The sequence below is a fragment of the Peromyscus californicus genome, unplaced genomic scaffold, assembly GCF_007827085.1.
Source record: "Peromyscus californicus insignis strain IS unplaced genomic scaffold, ASM782708v3 Scaffold_8__1_contigs__length_139910024, whole genome shotgun sequence".
NCBI lineage: Eukaryota > Metazoa > Chordata > Mammalia > Rodentia > Cricetidae > Peromyscus > Peromyscus californicus.
Window position 1 is genome coordinate 4,945,588 of NW_026294606.1, and position 25,682 is coordinate 4,971,269.

The following is a 25,682-nucleotide window of genomic DNA, read 5'->3' on the forward strand; positions in this document are numbered from 1 at the left end:
AAAAGGCTTGGGATTTGTATGTTTGCTATCAGATGTGGTCTCTAACTAGATCTTTTAAAGAGAATTTAATGAGAAGTCTACAGTTGAAAACTATATAAGTGATTTGTAAGAGAGAAGAGGAGGGGAGGAGGGAAGAGGAGGAGGGGGAGAGGAAGAGGAGGAGAGGAAGAGGGGGAGAGAAGAAGGGGGAGAGGAGACGGGGAGAGGGAGGGAGAAGGTGGGCATTGTTTGTAAACCAGTAGAAGTAGACTAACTTGAAACTCAAATCTTGACGCACTTCAGGAGATAGTAAAACTCCTCAAAGAAGAAGAAACTGTTCGGTCAAGAGCAAACTTGTCACAGGCGATGAGAAGCCAGGTGGCAGCAGAAGGACTTCTGGGAATCGATGAAAATGTGAAAGTGCTGAGGAGGAGTCTCCACATAGAGGAAGTGTCCTTCGAAGGGCTGGGAAGAAGGGCTGTGAACAGCTTCTCCACAGAGATGTAACGAGTGTTTGAGGTGATAGATATGAGAGTATATTATAGAGATGACTGGAACCCCACCATGTTCTACAAAGATGCACAGTTATAACACAAATCAAACCATGAAATCAGATGTCTGCAAAGAAACAAAAGCAAAATTTGTTTTTAGCTGACATTTATCAAGAGATACACTAAAGAGAAATTCGTTCAGGGAACACTAAAATATGCTCAGAGGAAGGAATAAAGAATAGAAAAATAAAATATCCATAAATATTAACTAAACATGACAAAGCATATTTATGAAATCTTTAAAGAATAAATAAAAACATTATATGAAAAAGACAAAATGGTTAAAGTCAAAGGCATGATGGTCACATTTTAAAAGAATAGGAGGTAATTTTTCTGAGAGGTAGTAAAAATTAACTCACAATGAAGAAATAGCTAGTAGCTCAGCAAAAAATAACTAATGTAATTTATGTTTCATCTATATGATGACAATTTAAACCAAAAGAACATGTAAAACTAACACCTTTAGAGGAAAAATATTTTTAATCCAAAAGAAGTCAAAGGAATCAAGAAATAAAAATAGAGGAACAAAAATTCAAGAATAAATCAGTAGCTTTCAACTCCAATATATTCATAAATAAAATCAAATAAAATGGACTGTGTAAAAGTATCAGATGGAATAACATTATAAAAGCATTCATATTCTGCTCAAATGCAAAAATGCGTGAGACAGGACATGAAGCACAGCCACCAACTGGAAGGCTGCACTCGGAACCCCACTAACCTCAGATACAGTGGGATTGAGTCAAGAAACAGTCCTAAGTATAAAGCAAATTATTTCCTAGTCTTAAACATGCCCATCTCCTTGGAAAATTCAATGACTGTTGATGTTTAAGCACCCAGCAGGAAGGCATCTGCATGTAAAGGAAAGTGAAGCCAATTATACAGAGACAGACCATTGGAGCTCCTGTAACCGATAAAATAGAAACATAGATAACAAAATAGAAAACCCCTTCAGTACATTATCAGCTAGGACACAGCCGCTATGCATAAAAAAGCTGGGCAAGAAATAAGAGGGCACATTTCGTTTTCAAGTATGATTTTCAACAAAATTTCCAAGAAAAGAGTAAATATACAAAGTTATAAAATATGTGATTGCAAGCTTATTTCAAGAAAGTAGCCAATTCAAGAAAGTAGGCAAAGGGTAATGGAGAAGCTAGAGGGGGAAATGAAGCAGAGATATCAATGACACGGGCTGTAATAACGAAGATGAACATATAAATGATGAGGAAACTGTGGGAGCTAAAGACAGTTCTCAGCCCGGGCGATGAAGACCCACAACCTTAGCAACAGTGACGAGAGAGAAGGAAGCTGCACGAACACAAATCAATGGCATTGGTATATACCCTGCAGAAATTAAAATGCTCTCACTAGCATCCTAACGACAATTTTACTCCAAGAAATGTGAACATTTGGCTGCAATGGACAAATTCCTCAACCATCATGAGATGCCAAATCTGACCCAAGAAGTAGAAAAATCTAAATACATTTTGTTTCTTAGACAAATTGAACGCTTCCTTTCCAGAAAAACAAGTTTGGGCCCAGATGCCTTCCCTGGTGAATCTTCCCAAACATTTAAGGAAGAAATAATGTGGACCTCAATGAGAAAGGATGGCGTGTGCCCAAGCTGGCTCTCGGAGGATGGCTGCATTCTGATGCCAGACCCTGGCAAGAGTACTGTGAGAAAGAATTTTACATGCCAATTTCTCCCATGAACGTCGTATAAAAATCTTGAAACACTTGTGAATCAATTGATGCCTAAGAGTGGTTTAATGTTCAGAAAGTCGAGGTAACTTGCCACATGAATGGAAGTGGAAGGAAATTATAACATCTACTTGTTGAAAAAAATAAAGCAGAGAGTCCAGTGGCCATAATGAAAAACTCTCCTAGAAAACTAGAGACGAGGAAGTGCTTTTTAATCTGAAGTTTACAGTAAGCACCATATTTAACAGTGAAATATGAAAAATGTCCCTCCTGAGACTAGGAATGAAATAAAGATACAGTCGGTTATTCAGTGAAGACTGGATATTTTAGGGGGTGAGATGGGCAGGAAAATTAGGTAAAACCCTTACAATGCTAAAAAAGAAAAATACTCTCATTATTTGAAGAGATGAATGTGCACAAAAAACTCTAAAGAACTTGAAAACAAAATCGTCGGCAGGACTTAGTGAGGTGCTACAAACAACGCGATGATTTGAAAACTGTTTTATTTCAATACCAGGAAGAAATAGAATAGTAAACCAGAGAATCCGGGTCCACTTAAAATTAGTGTTTGTATTTTGTAAGACAAAAATTAAAGATGAGGCCGGGCGTGGTGGTGCACACCTTTAATCCCAGCACTTGGAAGGGAGAGCCAGGCAAATCTCTGCGAGTTTGAAGCCAGTCTGTCTGGTCTACAGAGCAAGATCCAGGACAGGCACCAAAACTACACAGAGAAACCCTGTCTCAAAAATCCAAACTAACTAACTAACTAACTAACTAACTAACTAACTAACTAACTAAATAAATAAATAAATAAATAAAATAAATAAAGACGAAGAGATAACAATTATAAAAGCTGAGAATTGATGCATTCAGGTGGTACCAAGGTCTTCAGTGACACAGGGACACCAGGCCACACACCATCAATCAACTGTTGGATGCCAGTGCCCTCTTGGTGTTAAAGAACAGGACCATTTCACAGGAGTCAAGGTACTCAACAAACTGACAGACGGACAAAGGCAGCCTGACAGGCTCCCCAGGGCTGACCCCATTCCCTCCAAACATAGAGATGGAATGTTCGTCATTTTTATGTCTTTTTTATTTTGTTTTTAAGTCTTGACATTCCTTAACGTGTGTGTGTGTGTGTGTGTGTGTGTGTGTGTGTGTGTGTGTGCGCGCGTGCATGCGCCTAAGTGAATGTGAGTGCCTGGGGGATATGTTAAAGTGCCTTTTAAGTTGGTTTGAGGAACCAAAGTATTCATTTACCTTCTGAATAGCCATTTAAATGGCATTTTGAGGTCTGTTAAATGTTTTATAAATCTTTAAAATGTTATTTGCTTATATAAAACAATATTCACTCATAAGAGAAAAAGCTTCATTGGGCTATAAAATTTGACACAAAACACAGAAATTTTACTAAGTTTCTTTCTAGGGAGCAAGCACGGCCAGGCACAGCCATGGCCCAGCAGCTCCTCCGGGCCTATGATGAGATCCCTGATGGCACCCAGTGTCACCACAAGACCTACATCACCACCGCGTTCATTTGGTGGCCTCATTGGCGTGATAGGCTTAGCTTACAGCATCTCCTCAACCCGGCAGATTCCCAACTGGAAGCAGGGGCCCGGGCTGGCCAGTACACATGCACTGCGGCTGCCGTCGGAGGTATGTTTGGTCTCGCCGCCTGTGTCAGTGTCCAGGTCCCCGAGAAGCCAGATGACCCCCTGAACTACTTCATCGGAGGCTATGCCGGGGGGCCTGACCCTGGGAGCGCGTACTCACAGCTATGGGACTGGAGCTGTTGGCTGCATATACATGGGCACCGCGGCAACCCTGTTCCAGATTGGCAAGCTGGAAGACTGGAAATTCTTTGCCACCCCCAAGGTGTGAGCAGAACCCCTGTGGCAAATAAACACTGTGTGTCCCTTGGGGGAAAAAAAGAATTTCTTTCTAAAATGGGTCTTAAATTACTTATTTTATTTACAAAATAGTCATGGGTTAAAAAAAAATTAGAAGTACCTAAAAATGCTTCATGTTGAGGTACCTCTGGGGATGTATATTATAAATCTTTTTTGAACTAATTTATATGGATTTTTTCAAAATTATTCTTAATACATAAACATTAAATGTAATTTTTAAGGCTGTTATATATAAAATGATAGACATGGGTTTGTTAAATAAGCTTCCTCCTCATGGTGTAGATTCCAGGAGACACAGTATCAACCAGCAGTAGTGTTCAAATCTAGGTAAGTTCTCCCTGTATGCAATAATATGGCTACATTATTAAATGTTGATATAATTATAATTGATTATATTTTGAAGATAAATTTAACATAGTTACAACATTAAGGAATAAAAAACATTGTCTGCTACCTGTGAGTTCCTCTTTAAAGATAGTTTTTTTTCAATGTCCTTTTTTTGTCCGATTTAAACTAAAAGGAAAGCTGTTATTTAAAAACTAAGCTATTGGTGCCTACCCGGCCCGCTTAAAGCCTCGTCAACAATCAGGTTAGGTTCTGTGTCTCTAAGATTAAAGATCTTTTACTCGATGTGAAAAGTCATATCTTTAAAAGCAAGAATTTTTCATTCAGGATTGCTGAAGCTACTGAATGTGATCTAACCAATAGTATATTCAAAATGGTGTGAACATTGTATTGGCTTACTAGCTGTCTTGGTCTATTGCTGTGAAGAGAAACCATGACCACAGCAACTCTTATAAAGGAAACATTTAATTGGGACTGGCTTACAGTTTAGAGGTCTAGTCCATTGTCATTATGGGAGGAAGCATGTCAGCATGCAGGTAGACATGGTGATGGAGAAGTAGCTGAGAATTCTACACCCAGATCCACAGGCAACAGGCACAGAGAAAGAGAGACTCTGGGCCTGGCTTGAGCATTTGAAATTCTAAGGCCCACCCCCAGTGGCACACTTCCTCCAGCAAGTCTACAACTACCCCAACAAGGCCACACCTCCTAACCCTTGTCAAGAAGTACCACTCCCTAATGACCAAGCATTCGAACCTATGAGCCTATGGGGGCCATTCCTGTTCAAACCATCACGTTAGTAAATGGTCATATTAGCAAAAACTTCCAAAGTACCCCTACTTTTAAGAATTTAAGTAAAAATAAATATATATTACATAAATATAAAAATATATAGTCACATAATATATATATACACATGCATATACATTCCTTTTAGTTTATACTAAGTTTTTCTTTAAATACTTTTAGTCAGGATATTATTTTGTCAATTATTATCTCATCTCTGACTCAGTAATCTAAAAAAAATAAATCCCTATTGCTTATAAAGTAAAATGGCCTTCAGGACAAGATGAGTCCTGCTCCTGGGTGCAAACTCCCCTGATGGACAGTTACCCTCACTGGGGAGATGATCCTTTTCGTTCCACTATCCTAAAATCTGAAAATTGAGACAATGACTTAGTTCCCTGCTTTTACTTTTCCTTAAGCAAACAATATGCTTTTAAAAACAAAGATTGCATGTTTTTCAAAATAATTGCTTACAGTTTCCACTAAGTATGTAGGGCTTGTAATTAAGGGACTGAGTCTTAAGTCAGGTTTGTTTAATAATCTGCCGCTGTCAAGCTTTATCTAAGCATTATACAATAGTCGAAATTTGAAGCACGATTTGTTCTTCAGTGCTGGTATAAGCGGCCTTCTGGGCATCAGTAACCACACTTGGAGATCTATGCTGATGTAGACAAGGGGTCAGAACTTGGACTACAGTGTGGCAATCACAGGAGAAAAGACACATGAGCCACTGTAACAGCCGAGCAAGCTCAAAGAGGCCATGTAGGCGGCTCTCTGCTTCATGGTGGTGGCATTGCAGTTCACTGAGGAAATGGTGGCCTTTGTAATAAATAATTATGGGTCAACAGAATATCCACATGGAAAAACATGATTCTTGACTTCTATTTCACCCCAGACACAAAAATTGATTCCAGATGAAACTGTGAACTGTGAGGCAGAGAAGCTTTCAAATGCCTTTCTGGATACAGCCAACAGTTCTTCACATAAAAGCAGTGGCTACAAAGGAAACACAGGGGAATGCCGGACCACAGAACAACACAAATTTTTTCCACGAAAGATTCTGTTGAGGAAGTGAAAGGACCAACCACAGAGTGCAAGCACATGCTGTGATGAGAGATTTACATGTTTAAAACCTGGATTTTATGTATCTTAATCCATTATATATATATATATATATATATATATATATATATATATATATATATATATGCAAGCCACATTAATCATCAAAAACACCAACAGAAAGAAGGGTGAATGTTTTAGCAGATACAGAGGGAGACTGTCTCAGGTTTTCTTTTGTCCCACCAACCAGCTCCCAAATCATGGCACGGGGACTTATTATTAGTTATGAATGCTCAGCCTTATCTTATGCTTGTCCCACTAGCTCTTATAACTTAACCTGTTTCTCTTCATCTATGTTTTGCCTTGGGGCTTTTTACCTTTCTTTCCTTCTGTGTGTCTCACTTTCATGCCTCTCGTGACTGGCTGGCTGGAGGCTGCCTGGCTTCTGGCCCGGTGTGTCCCGCTCTTTCTTCCTTATTCTCCTCCTCCTTCTTCCCTCCTCTTTTTCTTTTCGAGCCTGATTCCTCCTCCTACTTATTCTCTCTGCCCACCAGTCCTGCCTATCCCTCTCCCGCCTAGCTATTGGCCATTCAGCTTTTTATTAGACCAATCAGGTGCCTTAGGCAGGCAAGGTGAAACAAATACAACACATCTTTACATAATTAAACAAATGAAGCAGAAACAAATGTAACACCATTCACATAGCTAAAGTAATATTCTGCAGTATAAACTAATGTAACGCATCTTTGCCTGGTTAAAATAATATTCCACAACAGAAGACTGTCAAGTGGAGAGCAAGTCTGTGGAAAGGTGCTTAACTTGGTCATCAGAGAACCACCAACACGTTGCCTTCCTTCAGCAGACTCCAGAGTGGTTACAGTGAAAGGCACAGCATCAGTCAAGGACTACTGGGAACACTTCTCTCTCACTGTCACTGGTGGGGCTTGGAACCTGGTAAACAAGAGAGAAAACTGTATTATGTGCTAAGTCTAAACACATACAGACATGGCCGGAGTATAATCACATGCTGAACATCAGACATGGTTTCTGAAAAATGCTTCACTGGATTCTTGTATCATAGCAGCAACCTAGACAGACACCTGCATGACTGGGCCAGAGGGTAACTTACTGCTTCCAGGCTACAGAGTAGTACCACACATCACAGAAATATACCTTAGGCAACTGTAATGCATCCTAAGAATTTGTGAATCCACACATAGAAAAGATACAGTAAAAATGCTAGCTGGCAGCCTTCTTCCGCTCTGTTGTATCCTCAAAAGCTTGGGCTGCCATGGCCACAGTCCCACTTATAGGATTAAGACCAACAGAATTGCAAGCATGATTTACACAAGGATGTTCACAGATAGACGACACCTCAAAATTGAAACCACCCACTGTCCACCAAAGAGATCGGCCGACCCAATCAGGAAGTGAGGAAAAACGGGCAAGAACCTTTTGCTTGGGATCCCTAGGAGTCTGAGAGTCAGGAGGGTGACCAGATGTCTCTTCATGATAGTTTACCATCAGCCAAGCATAATCCTCCTTCTGCACCACCCTGCTGACTGTCCATGTCTAAATGAAGCCACAGAAGAGGACAGGAAAAGCCTGAGGAAAATATGGAAGAAATTGGAATTCTCTGGAATAATTTAGATTAGACCTTTACTTAAAAAGAAAAAAAAAGTTTGCTCTTAATCTTTTCATAAAGTATAACATTAATATGCTGTTTGCAATAAAAATGTACCTTTGTAAGCATGTGTGGGTGGGGTTAGCAGAGACCCATTGTGTTTTGTCACCAGGGAGCCCTTCCTCTGGCTTAAATGAAGCTTCATACCCCTTAATCATGACCCCCACCCCCACCCCCCCCCCCACCCCCCACGTCCTGCCTTCAGCCTCAGGAATCTGGCTTCGTTAGATGCCTCATGGTTTTACCTGCTTGAGTTTGCTGGATCATATGTCCATTCTATTTTTAAACTTTTGAGGAACTACCGTATTGTTTTCTGTTGTGGCTGTGGCATTTTTTAGGGAATATTTTAGATTAAGCTTTTAAGTGAAAAGAAAATTCAGGACAGAAGTGAGTTGTCGGAAAACAAGGGAAAATCAAAGTTACTTTGCACACCTGTGTTTGTCCCTGCTGCAGGAGCTTGGATCATGGAATTTGCTTCCTACCTCCTAACGTTTGATTTCAGTAGCTTACCTCTTATTGTTTTTTCCATTCTGCAAAATACTTAAAAACATGATTTTTATGAATTTTTAATTTTGCCTCCTGTGTCTAAGCAGGGTAGAAACAAGGCTTTCCCCTTACTTCGTGAGTTGAGAGGCTTCAACTGTGCACAAAACTTTCCAGGAGTCTTATTGTCCTTGGCATTATGGGATGGGGCATTACAGCTGCCTGCCATCCTGGATTCTCTGTGTCTCAGGATTACAGCTGCCTACCATCCTAGATTATCTGTGTCCCAGGATTACAGCTGCCCTCCATCCTGGATACACTGTGTCTCAGGATTACAGTTGCCTGCCATCCTGGATACACTGTGTCCCAGGATTACAGCTGCCTGCCATCCATCCTGGATACTCTGTGTCTCAGGATTATAGCTGCCTGCCATCCTGGATATTTTGTATCCCAGTTTCTGCTTCAGTTACTTTTCTTGCTGCTGTTAAAACAAACAAACAAACAAAAACTGACAAGAAGTGACTTGCGGAAGGAAGGGCTTGTTTTGGTTTACGGTTTGAGGAGTCTGTTAAGGCAGAGAAGAGCAAGGAGGCAGGAGCAGGCAGCAGCTGGTCATAATGTATCCACTGTTAGGACACAGAGTGATGCATGTTCACACTTGGCTCACTTTCTCCTCCCTATCCAGTCCAGGACCTTGGTAATCCAGAGAATGATACCACCCACATTTAGGGGGACCTTCGCAATTCACTGAACCTATTCTAAAAAGCCCATCTCAGACACTCCTAGAGGCCTGTCTTCTGGATGTTCGTGTGTGGGCTATGGGAGCCCTTATGGGTAGATTAACCTCTTTCTCATGTGAGTTCTCACTTTTAGAGTGTTGGATCAGTTTCTGCAAGAGTATGTTGTGAGAAATCAGTCAATATATAGCATGGAATAGTACTAAGACTCAATGGAAAACACATAAACATCCTCAAAAATTCAAGGAAGAGGAAATACCTGGCCTCATAGCTCTGACTAGAATTAGAAAATTGTAACCTAGCAATTGGGGACTTGCACGATGTATGAGCTGTCGCTCACTGTAGCCTGACTCTTCATGTTATGGACAAGAAAGCTGGTGTTACACTGTTGGAAACCACCCAGTTTGGCATGGTTTGGCAAGTTCATATGGCGTGATGATAGCTCTCCACAATGAAGACTCGCAGGGTCTCATGTACCATAGCAGCCACATCTGCACTGTGGTTTCCACAGCAGCCACTGTGAACCACATCTCATATCCTTCTGTGGACCTGCTCTGACTCAGTTACTAGGAGCCTGCTATGTCCTGCATCGGCACACATGCAGTCCAGGTGAATAAATTAGTCCTCACACAGTTTTCTGTCACCTTTCCCGACAGACAACACGCTCACCCATCAGACTTGGGAGTCTCCTATCATTTTTGCCAAAGGCTAATTCTAAAATCATTTTCCCCTAATCTGCTGCTGCTGCCAGATTGTTCATTCTTTTTAAAATGATGTTCTTTCCAGCTGCCTGTTTATCATTATCAGATGGCCCTGCCATAAAATTCCATGTGTGCATGTGACTTTCCTCCACACGCCGCCAAGTAAGCAGGCCAAGCAGAGACTACTGCCTAGGGATGGACATTCTAGAATGCCCATGCAAACTAGCTTCGAGTACACACACACACACACACACACACACACACACACACACACACACACACACACACACAGAAAGGCTCCTCAGACCCGGGGGCAGGGCTGGTCATGTGACCTAACACTAGTCAGCAAGAGGGAGATAAGGGGGCAGTGAGGAAGACCTATTGAAGGCAGCTGTGGCAATCCACCTTAGGTGAGGGACATATTGATGCCACCACCCAGATGACAGCTGTGCTCAGCCTATGGGAAGGTCAGGGGGGTATAGTGGTATTGTGTTCCCCAAAATATTGTGTACCTTAATAAACTTATCTGGGGTCAGAGAACAGACAGCCACTAGATACAAAGGCTAGAAAATGGTGGCACTCACACCTTTAATCCTAGCATTCCAGAGACAGAAATCCCTCTGGATCTCTGTGAGTTCAAGGCCACACTGGAAACAGCCAGGCATGGTGACTCACGCCTTTAATCCCAGAAAGCAAGTCTTTAATCCCAAGGAGTGGTGTGGTGCTAGAAAGCAGAAAGGTTTATAAGGCGTGAGGACCAGAAACTAGAAGTATTTGACTGGTTAAACATTTGGCTGGTTAAGCTTTCAGGCTTCTAGCAGCAGTTCAGCTGAGAGCCATTGGGATGAGGACACAGAAGCTTCCAGTCTGAGGAAACAAGACCAGATGAGAAGTTGGCTAGGTGAGGTTAGCTGTGGCTTGTTCTGGTACTCTGACCTTCCAGCATTTACCCCAATAACTGGCCTCGGGTTTGATCTTATTAATAAGAACTGTTAAGATTCATGCTACAGGGAGGGGATGGGTGGAGTTTGTTTAAACATAGATTGTACTATTTAGAGCAATTTCAGATACAAAACAAAACTTTTTCCAACTCACAGAGATCCATCAGCCTTTACCTCTGCGTGCTGGGGTTAAAGATGTATGCCCCCATGCCTAGCCAACAGAAATTTGAAGAGAGAATTACACATTCCAATTCTGAGTTGGCATTCCTTTTTCATACCAGGAAGGCAGAAGCAAGACAGATATGCCCTGGGGGCACTGTCAACTGGGCAGTAAAATTTTCTAACTGCTTGGACCAGCCATATAGTGACAATATCTAGGGAGACAGTCACCCTGGAGTTCTGTCAGCCAGCAAGTTCTGTGCAGCAGGTGTTAGCAAAACTGTAGTCTGTGGCTCATTCTGCATTGGGGCCTGAAGAACAAAAAATGGTCTTCACATTTTTAAAGGGAGGTTTGATGTTGCATTCCTGTGTAATTCAGCATTCATGAGGCTGAGGCAGAAGAATGGCAAGTTGAAGGCCAGCCAAAGCTTATACAAGGGAGACACTCTCTCAGAGAAACAAAAACAAAGTAAAAAACAAAACAGAAACACTCATATACACCAAATCCAAACCACACCAAAACAGAAACCTAATGGACATCACATGTGGTTTATCCATTCTGTTCCTTTTAAAAGAACGTTCTGGCCTAGCGCAGAGGAGCAGGCTGTCTGGGTAACTCTGAGAAATGTTGTAGCAAGCATGACATTGAATGCCTATCCTGCCTTTCTGGCTTCCCACACTGGCTTCCTCTGAGAGGCCCAGACCCGGTCTCCTGAGCTGCCTTGAGCCCCATAGGAGTCTGCCCCTATCATGGCACTTGTAGAAACTTAGGCTATTTTAGTGTGCAAGATGAATCCTAAAAGTACACTATGGACTCGGGATGCTTTTTTAAAAAAATTCACTATTTTTCAAATGAAGGAGCCAGCAGATACACACGATGTTCTTCATGAAGAGGCCCCACAACTGAGAGGCTCTTCTTTATCCTGGGGCCTCAGCTCAGCAGAACAACTGTGAGGAATTTCTTCCACAGCGTCTCTGGCTGTGTGACCCTGTATTTGCCTCAAGTGGAAGACAGTTACAGTGTCTTCCTGGCTTTTGCTTTCTCTCTTTTATTAATTTCATAGTGCATTGAGATCTTTTTCATACCAGAAAATAAAAGTTTTAGGCCCTTTTTAATAGCGACATCATAATCCTTGGGATGAATGAAACGTTCGAATTAATGATTCCCTAGTGTTTGTCTATTAAAACAGTACCACATTCCCAATACTTAGACACTGCCTTTTCCACAAGTAAGTGCAATTGAGAGGATACACAGTTGTAGGATTGCTGAGAAAAAATGCTGTGTGGATTCCAAGTAATGACAAGGTACCGTCTTCTAATCCGGTACCAGCCACTCAATAGCTGTCCCATAAGGCTATTGTGAGGATGACTGACTTGAGGAAGACAAAGCTCTTAAATTAGAAAGTGTGAAGTAACTAGGGATTATCATCTTTTGCATCTTCTCTTACAGGACTTTCCAATTTACGCTTTGCTCATTGAGGGTTGAGTCTTTCTATTTAGTATCTCTCTCGCCTCCCACACACATTGCAGAACACAGGCTGTGTAAAATGGATTTACAAGTTTCCTTTGCCCACTGTGTCCCAGACCAGTGCCTGGAACAGAGCACAATGCATGATAGAAAGATGATAAGAATCTCTTGAATGAATTAATAAGGTGTGGCATCATTCTGCATCAGGAGAATTAGTTCTTTTGACTGTCCATATATGTTGAAAATATTTTTCCACTATGTCTAATTTCTTTGAATCTATTTCTAATTTCTTCTAAATTCTTTTGTTTCTTTAATGTGTCTTAATAATATTATTACTTAGTGGCTAAGAGCACTGATTGTTCTTCCAGTGTCCTGGGTTCAATTCCCAGCACCCACATGGAGGCTCACAACCATCTGTTAACATCAGTTTCAAGGGGTCTAATGCCATCTTTTGGCCCTGAAGGACATTAAGCACACATGGTACATATACATACATACATACTAGACACCCACACACATAAAATAATTTTTAAAATTAAATTTAAAAAGCATTATTGCTTGGTTTGTTTAAAATAGATTTTGCAGATATCCTTGGAGGCCCGCTCTTTTTTGTTATCGTTTTAAAGGGAAACAGAGGAGAAGGTGATCTGGAGGAGGAGAGGTGGGGAGAAGGCCCAGAGGAGTGGAGGGAGGGGAAACTGAGGTAGGGATGTAATGTATTTTTTCTATAAAATAAAATAGATTTTGCTGTGACTCCAATGTATTTCTATATTTCAACTTTATTTTCTCTCCTTTCTTTATTTCTCACGTTCTTCTGTGTATTGAACTGAGGGCCCTGCACATGCTAATCAGACACTCTACCACTGACCTACTTTTTAATTTTTATTTTGATGCAGGGTCTTACTAACCTTGACTTTGCTGTAGACCCCAGGCAGGCAAAACTTGAACTTACGGTTAATCTTCCTTCCTCATCCTCCCTAGTAACCAAGATTACAGACCTTTGCCATTGAGCTTGGCTTGATATGGTTTTAAGGGCATTTAGGATAGCCTTTGCATGCTGGTTGGTCTATGAATTTGTATGACAAGCACTCTGAGCTTTTAACTCAAGACTTTTTTCATATTCTGTAAGAAGTGGGCTCTCATGCTTTGATGTACATAATATTCACAAGCTATGAAGTAGGACTTTCTATGTTGGGATGATGGGATGTATATGGCCAACCCTGAGTGGAGAGCTATTACAGGATATTGGATCACACTGAGTGAAGATGTGTCTGTCCTTCCTCACCTGCCTAAGGCACCTTCTGATTGATTTAATAAATGGCTGAATGGCCAATAGCAGGCAGGAGAGGATAGGCAGGACTTCTGGGGAGAGAGAGAAACTTGGGAGAAGAATCTGAGAGACGGGATTTGCCAGCCAGATGTGGAGGAAACTTGACGTACTGTACAGAGGAGAGGTAATGAGCCACATGGCAGAACATAAATTAATATAAATGGTTTCATTTAAGCTTTAAAAACTAGTTGGAAACAAGTCTAAGCTAAGACAGACTTCCATAATTAATAAGAAGTCTCCTTGTCATTATTCTGGAGCTGGCAGTACAAAGAAAGGCCTGCTATAGAGAGCTGAGGTGGCCATTCCAGAACCCTGGTGTAGAGAGCTGAGGTGGCCATTCCAGAACCCTGGTGTAGAGAGGTAAGGTGGCCATTCCAGAACCCTGGTGTAGAGAGGTAAGGCAGAACCAAATGTTTAGAGAGAAAAATAAGAAATTCAAGGCATGAACTTTGCTTTTTTTTCCCACATGAATTCTAGGACTGACTTAAGGAGACTGTCTATCAGGATATCTTACTTTTAGGATAGACAGACTTTCATTTAGGAATTTTCTCCTGTGACACAGCTTTGTAAATTCTGAGCTGTCCCCTAAGAATGAACTGAGGGGGCTGGACTTGCAGGCATGCTAAGAGTCCTAGAAATCTACAGCTAGCTTTTTTTTTCTTCCTCTTCAATTCTGTCTTGCTGAACATTTCTTTGGCTTTCAAGGACCCCAGTGGAAACATGGTCTCAGTAGAGCCCAGGATGGTCTGGATCTCACAATATAGTCAAAGCTGAACCTGAATTTGGAATTGTTTCCCTGACTCAGTGCTATGGGAATGGAACAGAACCTAGAGGGTACATGCCGAGATGTCTATTCTTCTGTCCCAGAATGCAGAACTCAATCAGCATCATAGAGATAGCTGTAGGAATAGAGACAGTTTGTTAAGAAAGAGAATACCCCCAAGTGGACTAGACAGCTGTAAAAAGGTCAGAGGCCCCCATGGTGCTCGGCAGGGAGAGTGGTGAGATGTACAGGCCATTTACACAGCACCTGTCTTTTCCTACACACAGCAAGCATGTGATTTGAGTATGCTCTAGCTCTTGCGTGAGCCCTTCATGAGCGGAGTCTCCAGATTTTTTGCCAAATGGCTCCTTTCATTTGTTAATCTTGATGCCTCCCTCTCCAGGCCCTGGCCTCTTGACACCGTCAGCAGTAGGTTGACAGCTGTGCACGCTCCTAGCTTCATTTTTCTAACCCCCACTCCTTAATTGGTTTAAAATCTTCTAAATTTTCTCTCTGTTAAGACAAGAGGTGCTTTATTTTCTCTCTGTTGGGACTTCCCAGCAAGAACAGGGCAGGAAGGGCACCTTAGACCCTGCATAGAATTTCACCATTAACACCAATGTCTCAGTCACGAGAAGATCTGTGAAGGTGAGGACCATAAACTCTCCCAGCTTTTCATACTCATACTGCATCTTAGCGGGTCTCAGATGCTTTTTCCTCACCATAGTCCAGTAACCACACAGCCCTCCACATGTACACATGTCTGTCTTTCCTTCTTGTATTAGTTACTTTACTGTTGCTGTGATAAAAACACGAAGATGACTTGAGGAAGAAGTTTACTTTGGCTTGCATTTCCAGAGGAACTTGAGTCCCGAGGAACTTGAGTCCGTGAGGGAAGACCAGCAGGCATGGTGGCGGGAACTTGAAGCAGAGCGCTCACACCTCACATTGCAAGCATGAAGCAGAGAAAGCAACTGGAAATGGTGCCAGTCTTTAAATTCTAAAAGCTCACCTCCAGTGAAAACATCCTCCGACAAGGGGACACCATGTAAACTCCCCAAATGGTGCCAAGTGTTCAAATCCGTGAGTCCATGAGGGATATTGCCATGCAAACTACTACAGTTGTCTATTAGAAAGCAGCTTGACAATCAACACCAAAGACAAGTATATAGAAATCACTGATGCTCTTTGGTTCACGGATGAGTCCTGGGACTTCATTGTCTGCCGCAGGTCAGACCAGTCGCTGCCAGACTGGCCCTAGAGTGGTTCCTGGGTGGTTGAAGGTCCGAGCATCAAGTCCAGCCTTATTTTTCTGCCAACTCATCAGCTGCACCCGAATCTACTGCTATTTTAACTGCCATATGTGGTCCTGCAGCCTCTTGACACCGCCAGCAGTCAGGGCCCTGCTGCTCAGGCTGGCCTGGCGGGATTTCCGGTCCCAATGACATCAGCTCTGCCCTGCTGCCAAATGTAGTTTTTAGCTAAGTCACTATCATTTTATTTACCAATAAAGACTCATGAGTCAGATGTTGTGGTGAAAACCTGCTAGCTTGGAGAGGCCAAGAAGCATTCAGCAAGAGCATGTCTCTCCAGCTGTCCCAAACCTAAAGGGCCACAAAACTCCAAGCCCCTCCCTACTCCTTCCTGTGTACCTCTCTGTCCATCTTCTTGGCTTCTCTGTACTCTCTATGGCTAATTCCTGTCAACTAGTTGCTGGCTCCACCCCCTGCTCCAAGGTTGATTTTATCAGTCTTGGGTTTCACAGTGCGATCAAATATCCCACAACACAATCTAGCAGATAAAAGACAGCAGAGAGGGACGGTCTGAGTCTACCTGGAATTGTAAGATCCTAAAAGGTGGGCAGAGGCTGGCATAGCATCCAGCATCTGATGGCTCATGGGTGCTCATCTTGGATGCCTGGTTAATAGACACATCGGTATCCAGATTGGGAGAACGTCAATGCACTCTGCCAGCAGGATGTGGACCCTGCTGTCCAGCATAAGCCAGGTGGCTGTGTTCACTTTCCACCATTATCACAAACGAGAAAATCGATGTGTAAAGAAAAAGGTTGGTTTTGGCTCAAGGCTTCAGGGATTCTAATTTACAATCAGACTGCCCACTGATTTAGACTTCTGGCAGAGATTCCAGGTATCAATGGCAAGGAACACATGGAAGATCAACTATATTCACCCTATGACTAGGCAACTAGAGATGAGGAGACAGACTGCCACAATCCGTTGGAAGGGGACATCTCTAGCAACTTCCCACAAAGCCTCCCCTCCTGATGAACTCCACAGTGCCTGTAAACAGCACTACTCCATAGACCAGTCCTTCAAACATGGGCCACTAAAGGATATTCTGTATGCAAACTAAGCCATGAAGGAGGCTCATTTGAGTGTGGTATGTAGCTGGATAACACAGTTAGAAGCAGGGTCAGCAAATCCCAGCCCAAAGCCAGTCCTACCCCTACTCAATATAAATGAAGTGACCCTGGCACACAGCCCCCATGCTGCCCACACCATCTGCTCGATGATACTGCAACAGAGCTGAGTCACAGCAACAGAGGCCATGTGACCTAGCCACTGATAGTTTATCCACCAAGCTCTAGCCTATAACATGGATTTCTGAGAGCAGAGTTGTGTCTACCGTGTTCACGTGGCTATTCCTATCAACTATGACAGTCCCTGTCAGGCAGCAAGCACCTAATCATAGTGTGTTAATGAATGAATGAAATGAATAGATGAATGAATCCCAGAATGTTTAGAATCTTCTTATTGCCTAGGTCCTTTCTGGAAAACAAACAAACAAACAAACAAACAAACAAACAAACAAACAGGATTGGTCATGCAGACTAGAATTGGGTCACTCAGAGCTGTAGAGAGAGTGAAGTTCACAGAGAATATGGTAAGATCTAAGATTGTCCAGTGGGCAGAGTGGAGCTGCACACATCCTGACTGCTTTACCTGCAAACACCCAGCACGTCTCTATTTCAAGAAATTAAGGCTAATTTTAAATGTGCAGAATTAGCAAAGCACCCTGGTAGTTTTCACTAATGAATTCCAATGGTTAATTACACTTGGATTCTTAATGCTTCTCCCTCCAGAGCCCACTATGCTGATCTTGCTCAAAGGATTGGAAGTCACACCTTCTGATGTATTTCTTTTAAAAAAAGAATAAGAAGAAGTGCTGAGTTTGCTGTGGTTTCTTTGTATTTCCTTATGGAGTCTTCCTGTCTCCACTGATAACAGGAGCTGAAAAAAACAAGAGCTTCAGCATGGCATCCTCTGGACCTGTTCAGATTTCTTTCAAAATGCATGCTGCCATGTTTTCAGAGCTTGAGTGGGGGTTGGTGCTGAGTGACCTTCCTTCTCCAGCACCTGAGTTTCTAAAATAAGGAATAAAAATTCTCATCTGTAGACTCATCGATGCATTGAGGATCTGAGAACTGGACAGGCACAGCAGCAGCACACTGCTGCGGACCAGCTCTGAGAACTGGACAGGCACAGCAGCAGCACACTGCTGCGGACCAGGTCTGAGAACTGGACAGGCACAGCAGCACACTGCTGCAGACCAGGTCTGAGAACTGGACAGGCACAGCAGCAGCACACTGCTGCAGACCAGGTCTGAGAACTGGACAGGCACAGCAGCAGCACACTGCTGCAGACCAGGTCTGAGAACTGGACAGGCACAGCAGCAGCACACTGCTGGGGACCAGCTCTGAGAACTGGACAGGCACAGCAGCACACTGCTGCGGACCAGCTTTGAGAACTGGACAGGCACAGCAGCAGCACACTGCTGCGGACCAGGTCTGAGAACTGGACAGGCACAGCAGCAGCACACTGCTGCGGACCAGGTCTGAGAACTGGACAGGCACAGCAGCACACTGCTGCAGACCAGGTCTGAGAACTGGACAGGCACAGCAGCAGCACACTGCTGCAGACCAGGTCTGAGAACTGGACAGGCACAGCAGCAGCACACTGCTGGGGACCAGCTCTGAGAACTGGACAGGCACAGCAGCAGCACACTGCTGGGGACCAGCTCTGAGAACTGGACAGGCACAGCAGCAGCACACTGCTGGGGACCAGCTCTGAGAACTGGACAGGCACAGCAGCACACTGCTGGGGACCAGCTTTGAGAACTGGACAGGCACAGCAGCAGCACACTGCTGGGGACCAGCTCTGAGAACTGGACAGGCACAGCAGCAGCACACTGCTGGGGACCAGCTCTGAGAACTGGACAGGCACAGCAGCACACTGCTGCGGACCAGCTCTGAGAACTGGACAGGCACAGCAGCAGCACACTGCTGGGGACCAGCTCTGAGAACTGGACAGGCACAGCAGCAGCACACTGCTGGGGACCAGCTCTCAGAACTGGACAGGCACAAGCTCCTAGACGGGCATGCATTGGAGAGTCTTTGGTCCCCTGTGGCCCCTTCCTTAATGTTTTCTTTCTCAAGGAAGAAGAGATATCTTCTGGGTGTTGGCAGCAGTCATGTAGCCACCATCCTCATGTGGCCACCATCCTCATGAGGCCACCATCCTCATGAGGCCACCATCCTCATGTGGCCACCATCCTCATGTGGCCACCATCCTCAAGTGGCCACCATCCTCATGAGGCCACCATCCTCATGTGGCCACCATCCTCATGTGGCCACCATCCTCATGTGGTCACCATCCTCAAGTGGCCACCGTCCTCATGTGGCCACCGTCCTCATGTGGTCACCATTCTCATGTGGTCACCATCCTCATGTGGCCACCGTCCTCAAGTGGCCACCATCCTCATGTGGCCACCATCCTCATGTGGTCACCATCCTCATGAGGTCACCATCCTCAAGTGGCCACCATCCTCAAGTGGCCACCATCCTCATGTGGTCACCATTCTCATGTGGCCACCATCCTCATGTGGTCACCATCCTCATGAGGCCACCGTCCTCATGTGGCCACCATCCTCATGTGGCCACCATCCTCATGTGGTCACCATTCTCATGTGGCCACCATCCTCATGTGGTCACCATTCTCATGTGGTCACCATCCTCATGAGGCCACCATCCTCATGTGGCCACCATCCTCATGTGGCCACCGTCCTCAAGTGGCCACCATCCTCATGTGGCCACCGTCCTCAAGTGGCCACCATCCTCATGTGGCCACCATCCTCATGTGGCCACCATCCTCATGAGGCCACCATCCTCATGAGGCCACCATCCTCATGAGGCCACCATCCTCAAGTGGCCACCGTCCTCATGTGGCCACCGTCCTCATGTGGCCACCATCCTCATGTGGCCACCGTCCTCATGTAGCCACCATCCTCATGTGGCCACCATCCTCATGTGGCCACCATCCTCATGTGGTCACCGTCCTCATGAGGCCACCATCCTCAAGTGGCCACCGTCCTCATGTAGCCACCATCCTCATGTGGTCACCATCCTCATGTGGTCACCATCCTCATGTGGCCACCGTCCTCATGTGGCCACCATCCTCATGTGGCCACCGTCCTCATGTAGCCACCATCCTCATGTGGTCACCATCCTCATGTGGCCACCATCCTCATGTGGCCACCATCCTCAAGTGGCCACCATCCTCATGTGGCCACCATCCTCATGAGGCCACCATCCTCATGTGGCCACCATCCTCATGTGGCCACCATCCTCATGTGGCCACCATCCTCATGTGGTCACCATCCTCATGTGGCCACCATCCTCATGTGGTCACCATCCTCATGTGGCCACCGTCCTCATGTGGCCACCATCCTCATGTGGTCACCATCCTCATGTGGCCACCATCCTCATGTGGTCACCATCCTCATGTGGCCACCGTCCTCATGTGGCCACCATCCTCATGTGGCCACCATCCTCATGTGGCCACCATCCTCATGTGGCCACCGTCCTCAAGTGGCCACCATCCTCATGTGGTCACCATCCTCATGAGGCCACCATCCTCATGTGGCCACCATCCTCATGTAGCCACCATCCTCAAGTGGCCACCGTCCTCATGTGGCCACCATCCTCATGAGGCCACCATCCTCATGTGGCCACCATCCTCATGTGGTCACCATCCTCATGTGGTCACCATCCTCATGTGGTCACCATCCTCATGTGGTTGTAGTTAGTGTACTTCAGTCACAGCATTGAGTGGACTGGGAAATAGACACCATAGTTATCAGAAACCAGTGTGAACTAGGGGGAGAGAGCAGGAGATCACAGAAACGGTAAGAGGGTCAACAACCTGACCCTCTGAGTCTCAATATGGATTGTCCCCAAGGCAACTGAGTCTCAGGCCATTCTGTAAGTGACATGGAAATGAGCAGCATCTGTTAGCGGCTTGCCACCAAATCATCCACAATCGAGGAGGCCCAAAAAGGAAGCACACCTTTTTCTTCCTCCTTGAACTTCTCTGTCTTACGCCTCAGGGTGCTTTTCTGTTATAGATTACTATAAGTAATGTGTATATACATCATGGTTATTCCACATCTATGCATTTGAATCCTTTATATGGGTGAATGATGAGCTGCTGTAAGGGTGGGAAAAGCAGGGTATGAGGGGTCAACCCCCTGTGTGGTTACAGTAAGCAACAGGGCATGCAAAAACAGCTGTATGTTTCAAGGGGCATAAGAAAGTCTCTAGTGCCTAGTGTATAGCAGGTGTTTAATAAATGGTTATTTTTTATTAATAATACATTGTCAAAAGTTAGTTCATGTCCAAGTGAATTCATGTAGCTCATCACCTTTTTTAAGAGTCAATGTTGCTAGTGTCCACTGTAAACCCTTCATAACCTCCAGAATGGATAGTCCAGCTTTCACAGCTGCATACAGAATTCTCCTACCTCACCCTCCTACTGAATCCAGGCCATTTCCCACTTCTTTTAATTTTTCCTCCTGGCATTTCTGTTGGGAGCACAAAGGTCCTTGCACCCATCCCCAGGGATCCCAGGAATGTTAAGCACACAGGATTGTCCTGTTTTTCCAGAAGGCTGGAAATTGGAGGTAATTAATAGCCTGGTGATCTGCATTATCTGTTGGGTCAGGCCATATCAAGCTCCTAAAAACAGGACCAGAGGTGGCTAGTAATCCAAATGACCCTGACATTACCTGTACAATCAGGGGCTCCCCAAGCTCCCACAACCAGGACCAGAAGAGGTGGCCAAATGACCTCCACGCTATCTACATGACCAAGACCAGGCCAGACCCTTCCCTAGTCCCTTAAACTAGTACAGGTAGTGTATCTCTCGAACCCATCTTCTTGGACAAAATGACATGCAATTTGAGTTAAGTTTCATGTAGTTAGGCCTTGTGCACCAGGGATTGTGTTACACCAGGAGGCAGCTTTACAAATCACATTGTGTTTAAGTGTGCTGGCAATACATCCCCTGGCATCAGACTCTCAGAGTTTGATCCAGCCTGGCAGACTGAGTCAGGCTGGACTGAGTTTTCATCCTTATCTCTTGGTAGTTTGTTTCCCTGTCTGTCACGACACCTGCAGCGACCTCCACACATTTCTTTTATCCTCTTCATTTCTTCCTATTATTTTTATTCAACCCTTACTTGGGAAATTACTGCTATGTGTTGGTCTTCAAGGATCCATAGATATACCAATACACATAAAGATTTAGCTAAACACATAGACAAGTCAAACAGAAAATTGGCTGGACAGAGTAGCCTTTGAGATCTTGCTTTGGTTTGAATGTGTATCCTACTGGTTCATGTGTTGGAAGCCGTTGTGTGAGAGACTTTTCCTTGGGAGACACAACACACAAAACACTTGATGAGTTTCTTTTATTAATTAGTTTTCAATTTTTCTCATACAGTGTACTGTGATCTCATTCTTTCCCCTTCCTAATCTCATCCCAGATCTTTCCCACCTTCCTGCCTAGTCAGCTTCATGTTCTCTCTCTCTTAAACGTCATTGGCATCTTTTCTGAAGCTCAAAGACTTTGTCCTTGCCAGGCCTTTGAGTGTCTTAATTGTCTGACTTTGCCTGTTTGCTTTCCTAGAGGAAGTCTTCCAGGGGATCAAATGGCATCTCCATTTCCTAGACTTTGCACATGACAAAGCAGAGCAGCTAGTCACATGTAAATTGTTGATAAAATAAACAGCATTCTTTCCAAGCTTTACCAAAAGGAAATTAAGCACTGACAGTCTATCAGTTCAGGAATGAGGATGGCAGGGGGTGTCTCATGTTAGCACAGACATGAATTATAGTTTATCAACAATCTGTTGAAAATCTGATTAATGGTTTTTTATTTTGAGTGGCAGAAAGTATCTAATTAAATTTGTGTTTTTAAATGCTCCTGCAGCTCCTAAGACAATCAGGCTTATAGACTTTGTTTTGTGAAATTCTTGGACTATGAACACATACACACAATATAATAAAATATTTTTTTAAATTCAGGTGACAGATATCAGGTATTCTGGGCGTTCTTTGCTTTGTTAAACTGGGTTTCAAAACAGTGGGACATATCAGTTAAATTGTCTGGGTGGCCAGTGTGGAGTTGAAGGAGTAGAGAGCGTTACCTGACTGGGATGCAGATTTCTGCCTTCCGTGTCCTCTGTGTACCTTCCTCTCTCACTTTTCTGTTTCCTATTTCCAAATTGAACCTAGAATTGTTTTTGGAAGTTACTGATGCATATTGAAGCCTACCTAGCTCAGGTTTTGTAGATGACAGGACTCTACCAAGTGATGGTTGTTTGCATGTAGACCTCAAATCTGAAAGTGCTCCCGATTGGCCCCCAGTAGCATTCACTGTGGAGATTTGAGCAGTGGATGGGTGATGAGTTTGGTCAGATTTGGGGTTCTAAAAACAATGCATTATGAGACTGGCTCTTCTAATATACAAAAATTTCAGCCTACTCTGCTTCTCTTCTGAATTCTACTCCTAAAGTATGACTGCCCAAAAGGGCTCTCCTTGAGGGACCTCTTCTCCTCCAGCAAGCAGCTTTCTCTGGTGAATCTACCAACCCAGGCTGTAGGAAAGCCCCAGTGTTCTTCAGCATCAGTAATTTGCCACAGAACTCTTTCTTTCTTTTTAAATTTAATTTAATTTTATTAACTTGTTTTATATTTTACATACCAACCACATTTCCCCTCCCTCCTCTCCTCCTGTTCCCCTCCATTCCCATCTACCTCCATCTACCCCCACCCCATCCACTCCTCCTCTGTCTCCATTCAGAAAGGGGCAGGCCTCCCATGGGCTTAAACAAGGCATGGCACATCAAGTTGAGGTAGGACCGAGCTCCTCCCCCTGCATCAAGGCCACGGGACTCTTTGATTCACTACTTAGTTCCATTGTGTGAGGGTGTTTTTCCATTTGAAACTTGATAGAGCTGATGTGCATCCATGAAGCTGATGGTGAGAACTGATCTTGAAGGTGGAGAGAAAAGACCAAGACTATTTGCCCTTTGCCCTTGGGCCCCTTGGCCAGGATGGCCATGACCACAAAGATACACTGATACAACAGAGAGCAGAAGGTATCTGTCGTGCAATTTTAAATTTGTTTCAGGGTCAGAAAAATGGCCACAACTTAGGAATGAGGCAAAGGGTGATGGAGCCTGGCTTGTCAGCTGCAAGGGTTCCTCTGCACCGTGGTGCATCCGTCACTCAGAATCTAATGTCAGCTGCAAGGGCTCCTCTGCACTGTGGTGCATCCGTCACTCAGAATCTAATGTCAGCTGCAAGGGTTCCTCTGCACCGTGGTGCATCCGTCACAAAGAATCTAACATAGAATCTCAATTTTGCATTTCTGTGCCACTCCCCATAAAATGTCAACTTTTTCGTATTCTCTTTTTAAACTTGTGTTATTATCTCTCTGTTTACTCATTAATAACTCAAACAAACTGGCACATGCTCATTACGTGCTGTGTGATATTATGCTTTTAGCTTGATTAAAATGTCATTTTGCCAACACTGAACTATAAGCTACAAATGTTTATAAATTCCCTAATCCTTGTCAGTGGCCAATCATGTCTTATTGTGAATTTGCTTAGAGTATTGAATCCTTTAATGTAATCATTCAAATATGGCACACAATTTTTGTATCTCTATGTCAGCATGTCACACACACACACACACACACACACACACACACACACACACACACACACCAGGAGTCTCACGAAATGAGGTGTTCATCTTGCTGCCTTTGAAGAAGCTCTGTCTGAGCATTTTCTTCTTTAAAGTGCCAGTCACCATGGGGAGTTCCATCCTGGTCGCTAACACATTGGTGGGGCATTACAGCCTTGGTGAGCATGAAGGAACATTAATATGCCCACCCCCACACCTGATGTAAGTCCTTCCAGATGGATATCCCAAGGAAGAGAACCCTCTCTCTTTGAATTTTGGGTCTTATGTCTTCCTTAGAGTCTGGGTGCCATTAGCACCTGGACCAAGTCATAGGCCAATAATATGCCCCTTCTCAAAGGAATTCTAGAGAAAATTAGCATGTAGAAATGACCATATGTTTAGGCAACCCAAAGGGACTAGAGACCACCAAGGTCACTGTTCATATCATCTGTTTCCTGTTTACCCTCTTCTGGGAACACCACTGTAGCTGCAGCTGGGTCTGAACTCCTGTCACGTCCAAGGCTGAACTCACAATGTTCTCCTTCTCATCTCCTCTGACTCACCCTGTAGTACGTATTTCTTGTGATGAAACTGGAAGTCAAGCAAAAAATGCCCTTCACTTCTGGTATAACCCAATCAAACCCTGTGTGCGAGTCTACCTTCTAAATACCTCTTGAATGATCCATGCTTCCCGTGTCCTTTGCCACCAGCTCATGTAAGGCAAAATTATTTCTCCAGAATGGATACTGGTTTCCTAAGTGACACACCCACATCTTCTTTCTTCCCATATTGGTAAACATAAATTCATAGCGTTTCATCTTTCCAGTTCTTCCTTGTTGAGAAGAATCTGTGACAGTCAGAAGGCCCTGGGTATGACCATGTGTGGTGATATTTTATCTGTGTCCCCCCAATAAAATTTAATTGAGGATCAGAGGAAAAAGCCAGCCACTATAATAAAATAGAAGTCAGGCAATGGTAGCACATGCCTTTAATCCTATCACTCGGGAGGCAGGGATCCTTTCTCTGTG

The 25,682-nt window shown here is 44.0% G+C and overlaps 1 protein-coding gene and 1 pseudogene across 1 annotated transcript in view; one reads left to right on the plus strand and one right to left on the minus strand.

Moving 5' to 3' along the window:
* The first annotated feature begins 1,061 nt into the window (after nucleotides 1–1,061).
* On the plus strand, nucleotides 1,062–7,102 carry LOC128102897 (NADH dehydrogenase [ubiquinone] 1 alpha subcomplex subunit 11-like; annotated as a pseudogene).
* Nucleotides 7,103–7,216: 114 nt separating this feature from the next.
* Nucleotides 7,217–25,682, minus strand: part of Ntrk2 (neurotrophic receptor tyrosine kinase 2) — a 392,209-nt gene continuing 373,743 nt past the window's right edge. Inside the window, exon 17 of the mRNA XM_052726807.1 lies at nucleotides 7,217–7,288. Within this exon, the coding sequence (XP_052582767.1) occupies nucleotides 7,232–7,288 (57 nt within the window). The 3' untranslated portion in view covers nucleotides 7,217–7,231. The remainder of the gene's footprint in view (nucleotides 7,289–25,682) is intronic.